Below are 11,624 nucleotides of genomic sequence, written 5' to 3' on the forward strand. Positions count from 1 at the left end.
GAGCCCCATTTTCATTCCCATTCACCCGCTTGCCCAGGGGTTCCTGCAGCCAATCCTGGCCACAGCCCCGACCTCTCTGAGCCCCCTCCTGCCACCCCTGCCCCTCGCCCCCTGCCTCACCCAGCTGGATGCTCTCATCATAGACCTTCATGTGCATCACCAGAGTGGTGCTGTTCCGCAGGACCACGGACCCCGAGCCGTCAGCCTTGTTGCACGTGCCCATCTTCTCCGACACCTGATCTGCCCACCACAGCTTGTCCCCTAGGGCGGCAGGAGGGGATGAGACCCTAAGAAAGGCCCCCCTCTCAGCTTTCCTGAAGGGCCTGCCCTGCCAGAGTGGGCAGGCTGCCTCCAGGCAAGCCCCCATCTTCCCAGCCAGTCAGTCCAAGCTGGCCTGCCCTGCTCCTGTCCCTGCTCCCACCTAGTGGCCCTCACCCATGATGGCCAGGGCAGTGGCTTTGCCCAGCTGGTTCCACATGGTACTGATGACCTCGAGCTCGGTCCCATCCAGGTTGCAGCGGTTGATGGTGTGGTTCCTGGAGCTGATCCAGTAGAGTTTGCTTTCAGGAAAGTCGATAGCCAGGCCTGGAAGAGGGTGGTGTCATTGCCAGAGAGCCTGGCACCAGGGCTGGGGTCCCAGAGCCTGACCCAGCTGGGCTACCCACCCCCAGGGATGGGCACAGAGTATGTGTGAAGGGTGAGTGGGTTTGGGGGAAGGGTGGTGATGACAAACACAGCTGGGAATTCGGGAAACAGTGGGGCAACTGGGGGACCCTGAAAGTATGTCCTGGTTGAGGAATCAGGGAAGGGCTTCGGGGCAGGCAGGGCAAGCTCGTACCCACAGGGCCCTTCTGGCCACTGAAGAGCAGGGTGCGGTTGCTGCCGTCCATATTGGCCATGCTGATGTTGTCACCGTCGGTCCAATAGAGCTTCCTGGGGGAGGGAGGGGTGCAGGGAGAGGAAGCTCAGAGTCCTCTTCTTCCCCTGCCCGTACCCCAATGCTCCCTAACCCCAGGCTCTAGACTGACCCACGCAGGGGGTGGACAACCAGGCCGTGGGGCTGCTCCAGGCCCTGCACCACAGCATTCTTGAAGGAGCCATCTAGCCGGGCTACATTGATCTGCTTCTTGTTGGTGTCGTAGCTTGTCCAGAACAGGTTCCGGGACACCCAGTCCACAGCCAGCCCATGGGCATTTGGCAAGTCTGGGGGCACAGTGGGAAGGTGGTGGTTGGTGGTTTGCACAGCAGAGTTTGGGAGGTAGAGGGGGCAACCTGGTTTCTGCGGGAATAGGGATCAGGAAACCACGTTGGGGTACTTTGAAAGACCCAGGGGAACAGGAAGTAGGTGCTGGGGACCAGGGTAAGGAGCATGGGCTGGGTGGGGGGCGCCCGGGTCCACGGGATGGGCAGGGCCTGGACAGAACCTGCAGAGACGACCGTCTCCACGCCTGTGCCGTTGATGAAGGCCCGCTTGATGGCCTGTGTCCGCACGTCAGACCAGTAAACACGCTGCTCTCGGGCGTCGTAGTCCAGTACTGTGACGTTGTCGATATCGGGCACCGTGAAGGAGATGATGTAGTTGTAGTAGGGGGCATCCAGGTCCACTCCCCGGATCTCCATCTGACGTGCGTACAGCAGGAACTTCTTAAACTCTGTGGGGCAGGGACGGGTCACTGAGGGCAGCCCCCCACCCACTCTGTGCTTCCCACCCACCCGCCCAGATGAGGATCCCTCCTTCTTGTCATTCCTTCTGTTTGCTGCCGGCCTTTGGCTATCAAGAAGCTCCTACATTGTGTGTAACCCCCCTTCTTACAGACGCTGTCCCTGGGGACTCCCCCATCAGGTCCCTCCTGACTGGACTGTCTATCTTCAATTACAGTGGGGAGCCTGAGTGCTGACACCTTCCCCTGCAGCCTCAGCTCACCACTGGCTCTGGAGGGAGGGGTCTCCTACCATAGCAGGTGGTGTTGTCCTTGTGGAGCTTCATGAGGTGGGGACAGGCGCAGGAGACTGTCCGATTGTAGTTGATAAGACACAGGTGGGAGCAGGGGCCTCGGCCCCCATTGGCCTCACAGGGGTTGGGAGCTACGGGTAGGGGTGGGGAGAGAAGCAAGAACATCCTGTGACTTATTGGCCCCTCCCTGGCCTTTCTCACCTGAACGACCCCTCTTCACCCCTTCTCATCCTCCCCGTTCCAGCACTGCCTGCTGCCAGCTCTTTCCTGTTACCAGGCTGCTCCATCCCATCCTGTCATTCTGGCATAGACCTCCTCCTGTTCTCATTGCCCCCTCCTCTCCTAAGGGCTTCTAACAAGGCTGCTGGCTCCTTCCGGCCCTTACCCATGGGCTGCCGGGAGGGGTGGTACACCTGCAGGTCGAAGGGCTGGGTATTGGTCCTCTGTACCACGGTGACATTGTGGCCAGTCCACTTGTTGGCCTTGGCCAGCGTGTTTGTTCGCCAGTCTGTCCAGTACACCTCCCCACCGTACAGCGTCACTGCAAATGGGTGCGACAGGAACTCGTGTCCCCGAAGCACCTCCATGTGGCCGGAGCCGTCGTAGCGGGCTGAGTAGATGGCATCTGACCTGAGAGAGTGGTCAGGGCAGAATGAGGGTGCTGGCTGGGGCTGCAGCCTCAGGACACCCTGCGTCAGGTGCCCCTCCGAGGCCCAGGCCCACCATCCCCACCTCAGCACACCGGAGCATCCCTCCTCCCAACCCTGCTGGCCAGGGAAGGCAGACAGAACAACCAATCGGGCGGCAGGGACCACGTGGTGCTAAGTCTAGGATCTCCGCCCTCAGTCCCTAACTCCCCTGCCCCATCACTTCTCTCCAGGACAGCCATTAGCACATAGTGCTTTAGAGAAGGTTAGAAAAAGGCACCCCCTCTGGAGAGACCAATTAGAGAAAGTTCCCCCTTCCCCTGGGCAAACAGAGCCCCCTCAGCAGAGGCAGGAGGTGGTATTTCAGCCCTCTGCCAGGCACTCCGAGCAAGGTGACAGCTGGTCTCTACTCTCTTCTATCCCTATCTCTCCCCTAACCCAGCCTCTTCCCTCAGTGCAGTCCTGCTGGGCCCAGCCCTTGACCATCCTGGTTCTGGATCTAACTCCTCCAGGCCTTCTCACCATCCTCCCCACTGCCAGGTTCTGGGACCCTGGCCCACCCTGGCCCTAGAGAGGAGGGGGAGATGAAGGCCTCCTGGGTGTAGTGGAGGGTACTGACCTGGCGTCGATCCAGAGAATGCGCTTCTCCAGGTAGTCCACGGTTAGCCCATTGGGCCAGCCACCTGAGCCTGTCTCGCGGTGGATGGTGCGGCGCCCTGCCCCGCTCATGGAGGCTGCTTCGATTCGGGGCAGGCTGGCGTCCCAGTCTGTCCAAAACAGGATCCTGGGGAATGGGGAAGGGGTTAGGGTGGCCAAGGTCAGGGCCTTGGGGGAGAGGCTGTGGTAGGATCCTAGATAAAAGGCAGAGCGGGGCTAGAGGTATTAAGGAGACTGGGGTCTCTAGCCAGGATGAATGAGTTTTTGGGGAGAACATGTGGCCAGAAGAGGCTGGGCATGGTCCTTACCCATCCCGGGGATCCAGCGCAATCGCCCTTGGGTGCTCAATGTCACCGGCCAGCAGGGTGGTCCGAAGGGTCCCATCCAGCTTGGCCACCTCAATCTGGTCCAGGTTACTCTCCACCCAGTAAATGTTGCCTGCAATCCAGTCTACAGCCAGGCCCTCAGGTGTGGCCAGACCATACTGAATCACCACCTCAAAACTGGTCAGGGCTGGAGAAGAGAGCATCATGGTTGGTCAGAGTCTCCTGGGGTGGGCTGGATTGAACGCAAGGCATCCTAAAAATCTTCCATGACCCATCCTCAACCCTGACATCTCTGCCAATACCTCTGAAGGGCCTTGGATTCAACTGGGGTTCCTAGATCTCCCCACTGTCTGCATCTAGGCCTCCCACTCCACCAGAAGGTCAAGTGAGAAGAAAGCCTGGAAAAAGGAGGGTAGCTACCATCTTCTGCTTGCAGCTCTCTGGAAGAAAGGCTAACCCATGAGAGGAGATCAGGGCAGAGGATGGAGGCTTTACGGAACAGTCCTAGACCCAATATGAGAGGCTAGAACTTTCTAGAAGTCACTCCACAGACTATCTTGGAGACTGTCTCATGGAAATACATATACACATACATACATACGTATATGGATTTCATTATTTTAGAAACTGTGCACAGTATGAACGTGATGACAGTCTACTTAGCTATCACCTTGTTGACTGAAATTTGACGTCTGGGGTGATTCCGAGTTTTCTTTACTACAAACCATGCAAACTCCTCTAGCAACATGTGCTTCTGTCAAGTCTTTGCTCAGATGTCACCTTCTCAAGGGGCTTCTTTGACCATCCAATTTAAAATGTCAACCCCCATTCTCCCTACCTCCCCACCCCCACCTCGTTTCTTTTTACCCACAGTGCTATCCCCTTCTGTCACATTCCACAGTATACTCATTTGTTTTGTTTATAGCTGATGTTCCTACTGGCATGTACGCTCCATGAGAGCAGACATTTTGGCCTGTTTTGATCACTGCTGCTTCCCCGGGGCCCAGTGCGTACATGCTCAAAATGTGTGTTGACTGAATGAAAGAAGTCTGTGATGGGTCGGGCTGCCGTGGGACAGAGGCAGAGTTCAGGTACCCGATCCCTAAAGGACTTTTTCCTTTCAAGCCTGTAATTCTAGGATTTGGGGAGCCGAGCTCCAGGCCGTTTCAAAGAAAGGCTGATCATTTTGTTAATTATCAGGCTGGCAGCTCTGCTGAGGATAATTAGGGGGCGTCAGGCACTGAGACCCACAGCAAAATTTAACCTAATTAATGAGAGTGTGGGGGATGGGGAGCTAAGGGCCTCCGCTTCGGGCTGAGCACCCAAGCGCCCTGGCCGTGAGCACTGGCCCCCCCGCCGCATCAGTCCTGGGCACAGCGTGCAGGTGGCCAGTCACCTCCGTTGTCCAGCAGCTTCCCGCGGTAGATCTTGTCCTCCACCACGTCAGTCCAGTAGAGGGCACTCTGGCTGAGGTGGAAGTCCAGGGCGATGGTGTTGCGCAGGCCGGGCACCAGGACGCTGTAGTCCCCTTTGTGAAGGTCAATGCGCCGGATCTCGTGGCGGTTGGAGAAGATGATGAAGGGCTTGAAGGGGTCTGAGGAGGGGTGTGATACGGATCAGCAAGGGGCTTGCTTCCTCCATGCTATCCTGTCCAGGGTCGGGACAAAAACAGGGCCACGTACCAAACCTGACGAGATCAGGGGAGGAGGCCAGCATGGCAGGCACTACAAACTCAGAGACAGAAAGCAACCACATAGGACGGTCTGAATAAAAAAATTCCTGACTAAAAGTGAGCCATGGGTAGTTTTGTCCCAGACCTGTAGCTTCCTTGACAAAGGTCAATCTTTACCTTAACTGAGCCTGTCTATTGTCTTTTTGCATCTAAGATAACATACCTTTGAAATGACCAAGTAATCTTCTTTACCAGACCCCTCAGGGTGCAACCCACCTCACCAGAGCCCGAGTCCACTGAATCCCTCCTTGTTATCTTCTTCCCCCAATACCATCACTATGTGCTGCAAATGTTAATTATTAACTATCCTGTACCCACCAGTGTAAAAGAAGCATGTGTCTATTTTTTACTTTTTATCTAATCCCAGAGATTTCCCTGCTTTGCTTTCTCTGGCCCCCTTAATCTGCCGCCGATGGATTTTATGTAACCCTCCTTACACCTCATCCCTTGACTCTAATGTATAAATTAAGCTGTAAAATTTCCATTCTCTGGAACATTTTCTCAGTTTGTTGAAATTTTGTTTCCTGGCAATTGTTGTCGGTTTGGCTCAAATAAACTCATAAAAATTCTCTACAGGTCTGGACGTTTCTTATATTGCCATTTACTTGGCATAGTTGGCAAGATTCCAAAGAAGCCCACCCAGGACCACCCTGTGGACATGGACCCAATGTTAGGTATCAGCAGGGGCAAACTGTGCCCCACCGGCTCCCCATTTTGCGTCGGGTGAACTTGGGTGTTTTTCTTGGAATCTGGATCTCCTTGTTTTAAGGTAGGAGGCCCTGACTTTATTCAAGATATTCTTAGAAAAAAAAAAATCCTCGAGGTGGCATTAAAAGATAAGCGTCAAGATAATCCAGGCTAATAAGAGTTGAGATAACTCAGGGACAGGAGGAAAAAGATGAGTGGCTGATTTTTAATTTTGGCTTTTCAATTAGAATTGCTTACTGAGAGGCTGAAAAAAACCTTTTGCTAGATAAATGAGAGTCTGAACTCATTCAGCTCTGAAGATAACAGGCACTTACTCTCTCTACCTTGAATTTTGAGTATTCTTAGCTGACCAAGAATTCATACGGAGGTGTCTGAGGGTACCCCTCAAGATAAGCAGGGTCCCATAGGGAATTCCAACACAACTGTAATTAAATAAGTGACTTGTCCAGAGATGCACAATAAAGGCTGGCTATCTAGTGCTCCGAGTCCTCATGGTTGTATTGAACATCCGGGGAGAGAGACCAAGACATGTAAGAGGGTTGGAGTGACCTAGGAGGTGACAGACTCAACCCATAGGCAGCACTTTACCCTACTACACAATATCCCTAGAAATTTGTTCAGACTCTGCAGATCTCAAAAGAAAACTAAAATTAACATGAGAAATCGTGCCTCCAAGCCCCCAGCCTCCATTAATACTCCTGCAAATGTACAATTCATAGGGAGTCTTTACTTGCAACTACTTACAGGAATGGGAAGATTTTACTAAAAGTGCAAAATAGATGGCAAAATAGAACTCTTTTGACACCTAAATTCATTTCCTTGCATGTACAATAGAAAAAAAGCTAGTTCTAAAATCAAACTGAATGAATGGGAGGCTTACATCAATTGGCAAATAGAAGCCTCTGAAACTGAGTACAGAGAGACTTTCTTCTCTCCAAGAAGTTAATAACAAAAATTTAGAGATTGTCTCTGAACTAAAGACGGTTTCCAAAGCTGCTCCATGCCAATACCCACTTTTCCCTCTTCTCCAACTTCCCTGCTATACCCTTTACTTTGTTGTCCGGACTTACTCTTCTTTACTCCTCCCCCTTCTCTCTTTCTTCCATGCCTTTTCCAGCACAGCTCGCTATTGACCTAGGGGACACTAAGAATAGAAAACTAGACCAGTATAGATAAGGGAAAAAAAAAAAAATTCTTTGGAGAAAAGCCTGTCTGAGGCAGAGAGGAACCAGCGATTAAATACATTCCTTAGACTAGAACAGAATTGAGAATTTACCTAAAGATTTCCCCACCTTCTCCAGCACCGTGAGGGGTTTGCAAAGGAATGTAATTTAACTGTTAGAACATAATCCTGGCTCTTCTGACCTATTCCAATTAATATACCCACTTGTTTCTGAGAGCAAAGCAACAGAATGCTGAAATAAGATCTGGCAATGTAAAAGAGAGACTGATGATCCAGTGCTTGATTTCTTTGAATATTAAAAAAAAACAAAAAACTTTCAAACAATACTCAGCTCTATCTCCGGACAGTTTTAAATATCATCAAAATGATCCCTTACTAAATTCAACATTTTTGGAAGGACTAGGTGAAGAGCTTATAACTGATTAAACAACATAAATTAAACTGGCTGACCACATGTACTAATGAACTGGCAATTCTGGCTGATCAACTATCTAAAACTATTCAAAAGAGAGAAAAAGACAAAGCTGCCAAAATCATGAACTTGCAGCTCCAGCAATTAAGCAATCAGGTCAGTTCTCCCCTAAGGTCTTTTAGATAGGGGGAAAGAGGAGTCTGTTTTTATTGTGAGAAGTCAGGTCACCTTAAGAAGGATTACAGCAAACTGAAATGGGATTTAGAAAAAGAAAAGAAACAGAAGCTAAGGTAGGGCTGCCTTGAGGACTACGAGAAGGCATTTCCCCTTCTCCTTACTAATACTTTAGGAAAAATTGAAATTACCATAAAAACTGTGGAGACTCTTGTTGATATTGGGGCTAATTAATCTGTTCTTGATCCTACAAAATTAAGTTGCCCTTTCCTTCGGACTAAGTTTCTGTACAAGTGGTAGGGACATCTAATCAACCAGTGTCCTTTTAAAAACCAGAACCTGTTCCCTTCCAGCTAGGAAACATTATGGGGCAACATATGTTTTTACTAGTAAAATCTGCCCCGAATCACCTGATGCGGTGAGACTTTCTGGAAACCAAAGATGCCCATATATCCTTTTCCCAGAAGGGTGAAATGTATTTAGAACTAAAACAGATACTGAGCCAATTGGAAAAATAATGATTTTAAAGGAATCTCAACAAGAGGAAACTAATCTTGAGACTGACTGACGTTTGCTATAGGACATCCCAACTTTCCAGGACGGGTATCGGAAAGATTAAGTCAGCTACTCCTATTTAAAAAACTATTGAAGATACTTTGCCGCTACCTACTATTCATCAGTATCCTTTAAGACCTGATGCACTAGCTGGAATTAAGCCCATTATAGAAGATTACTTAAAGGGAGCTTATAATTTCATGTATGAGCACTTGTAATTCTATTCTCCCAGTGAAGAAACTCAATGGGAAAGGATGGAGATTTGTATAGGATCTCGTAGCTATAAATAAAATAGCTATTCCCAGACATTCTGTGGTTCCAAATCTACATGCCCTTACTATTAGCTATTCCTGTGGACTGTCAATATTTTTCAGTGATAGATTTACCTAATGCCTTCTTCAGCATTTATTTATATACATATACATACATACATATACATATATATATATATATATATATATATATATATATATATATATATATATATATATATATACATATATATATATATATATGAATGACAGGAAATACCTCTTTGCTTTTACCTGGGAGGATCTTGAGTTTACTTGGACAGTAATGCCCCAGGGATATATTAAGAATCTCACCTATTTCTCTCAGATACTAACTGATTTGAATGATGTTGAATTTCCCAGAAATTCCACTCTAATCCAATATGTGGATGATTCACTTTTATGCTCTAGGACATCAATTCGACTCCTAAGAGGACACAATTACCTATTAAAACAGCTAGTCGTAAAGGGACATGGGGTCTCAAAGGACAAGCTTTGATTCTGTTTACCCCAAGTAAGATACCTAGGTTATCTAATAAGTAAAGATAAGGTACTAATTAACCCTGAAAGACTCAGAGGAATCCTATCCTTTCCTCTTCTAAAAATAAACAAACAAAAAAACAGCTTAGAGGGTTCCTGTATTTGACTAGATACTGTCACAACTGGGTTCCAGATTTTTCATTAATGGCCCAGCCTCTATATGTCTTGTTAATATCAGATTGACCTAATCCAATTCAATGGAACCCCAAAGGGAAACAAGCTCTAGAGGAAGTATTATCTAAAGCTCCCAGTCTGGGACACCTTAATTACAAACTTTCTTCTTTTTTATGCATGAAAATAAAGAAAATGCTTTGGGATTTTAACTCAAAAACATAGATCATCATAGGCCTGTAGGACATTATAGTCAGGAATAGACTCGGCAGCCCAAGGACTCCCTCCCTGCATGACAGCCATCTCTGCTATAGCCATGTTATGCAAACAAACAGAAGAAATAGCAATGGGCTCTACTTAAATTGTGTTCCTCATAAATCCGTTGAATCTCCACTGAACTCTCATCACACTCAACACTTCTGTCAGTCAATTGTCTTCTTATGAAGCAGTCTTGTTTTCCGCACCTAATATTACTTTAACTCAATGTAACAGTCTTAACCCAGCAACTTTGCTACCTTCTTTGCAGGATGAAGACATTTACGGTTGTGTTTTGCTTCCTGACCACCTCCTAGGAACGGTTTACAGGAAACACCTATGGATAACACTGACTTAATCTGGACCTTATCTGTAAGATGAACAGGGACATTACTGAGCTGAATATGCAATAATTTCTATGATGGACATAAGTGAAGGTTCTTATTTATCTGAATGAAATAAGATCTGCCCAATAAGTTGAATTAATTGTTCTAACTCGACTTGCAATTGGCCAAATATCGAATAGCCAGTATTTACACAGCCTTTGGTGTAGCTTACGGCTTTGGAATGTTGTGGAAGCAGTGATGCCTCTTGACTTCCTCAGGGCAGCCCGTAAAGAATGGAAAATAGGTTGCAGAATTATCAGATGTCATACAGCAACCAAAACAATTGGCAATTATAAAAATTCCAGGACATTCTAAAGCTGCCACCATAGAAGCAAAAGGAAATAATTTAGCTGATGCTGCAGCTAGACAAACAGCAATAAGCAATCAAATTATGCAGACCTGAGAATGTTTCTTGTTCCCTATTAAATCAATAAAAGACTCTCTTTTACAGTTCCAATGGACAGCTACAGAAAAAAAGAGATATGGCTACAAAAAGGAAGAAACTTCGACCTAGACAAATGAATATGGCTGGACCCAATCAGAAACCAATCTTACCTGTAAGGGCTCAATTACCTATACTTCGACATGTACATGAACTAACACAAGGGGGTCCTGAAAAAATGATTTCATGGAGTAAACACTATTACTGGAAACCTCCTACTGTAGCTTATAAAGTATATAGCAGGCCTTCTATCTGTCCAAAACATAACCCTGGAAAACCACTCCACAGGTCCCAAGGACATTTTCCACTTACTTCAGGTCCATTTGAGGTATGGTAATTGGATTTTATCCAATTGTCACTATCGTAAGTATACAAATATGTATTAGTTATGATTTGTGTGTTCTAACACTGGGTTGAGGCATTCTCTTGCAGGAGAGTGATAGATTTAACAGTAGATAAATTACTATTGGGAAAAAAATTCTCAATTGAAGAAGTCCCTTTAAGTTACATAGCGACCGAGGGACTCATTTAACCGGAAAAATAATGCAATACATTTGTAACATTTGGCCTATTCTACAGCATTTTCATTGCGCTTATCACCCTAGTATTCTGGATCGGTGGAACGTACAAAGGGTACAATTAAAACTCAACTAGGTAAATTTTCAGAAGCTTTTAATCTCCTCTGTCCGGAAGCTCTTCTTATAGTGCTCTCCAACCTGAGACCTGCTCCTTTTGGTAAACATAGACTTTCTCCTCATTAAATAGTCACTGGTCACTCTAAGCATCTGAAGGGACATATAACCCAATCTTTTTAAAAGAAGACATTCTGCATTATTATCAAGAACTTATTAACCAGCTTAAAGAAACTGATAAATTAGTAACTGATTCCTTTCACAGTGTGCTCCCAGAAGATGAAGATTTCAAAGATGACGATTTACAACCAGATTTTGTTCATTGGAAAAGACATCAATTAAAGACTCTCTCCAACCTCATTGGAAGGGACCTTATCAGGTATTACTAAATAATCCATGTGCAGTTAAATTTAAAGATGTTAATGATTCACATTTCTCATCAAAAAAAAAAAAAAAAAAAAAAGTGCCTAACCGTGAATGGATATCTGCTCCTGTCTCTGACACTTGCCTGTGCCTACAGCGGTCATCAAAGAAAGCCTCCTCAAAGATGAGAAGCCACTGACATCACAGGTAGTCAGCTGTCCCAAGACATCAACAAGATCTGTATACTTACAAATCGA

At 47.1% G+C, this 11,624-nt stretch overlaps 1 protein-coding gene across 1 annotated transcript in view; it reads right to left on the reverse strand.

Moving 5' to 3' along the window:
• The window catches only part of LRP1 (LDL receptor related protein 1), a 90,923-nt gene that overhangs the window by 34,015 nt on the left and 45,284 nt on the right, over positions 1-11,624 (reverse strand). The window contains exons 23-32 of the mRNA XM_023520750.1: positions 4,981-5,178; positions 3,567-3,771; positions 3,221-3,385; positions 2,340-2,584; positions 1,954-2,085; positions 1,425-1,652; positions 1,029-1,203; positions 839-933; positions 436-585; positions 121-261 (exon numbers count right to left, since the gene is read on the reverse strand). Of these exons, the coding sequence (XP_023376518.1) occupies positions 121-261; positions 436-585; positions 839-933; positions 1,029-1,203; positions 1,425-1,652; positions 1,954-2,085; positions 2,340-2,584; positions 3,221-3,385; positions 3,567-3,771; positions 4,981-5,178 (1,734 nt within the window). The remainder of the gene's footprint in view (positions 1-120; positions 262-435; positions 586-838; positions 934-1,028; positions 1,204-1,424; positions 1,653-1,953; positions 2,086-2,339; positions 2,585-3,220; positions 3,386-3,566; positions 3,772-4,980; positions 5,179-11,624) is intronic.

This window comes from Pteropus vampyrus, unplaced genomic scaffold (genome assembly GCF_000151845.1).
Source record: "Pteropus vampyrus isolate Shadow unplaced genomic scaffold, Pvam_2.0 Scaffold276, whole genome shotgun sequence".
Taxonomy (NCBI): Eukaryota; Metazoa; Chordata; class Mammalia; order Chiroptera; family Pteropodidae; genus Pteropus; species Pteropus vampyrus.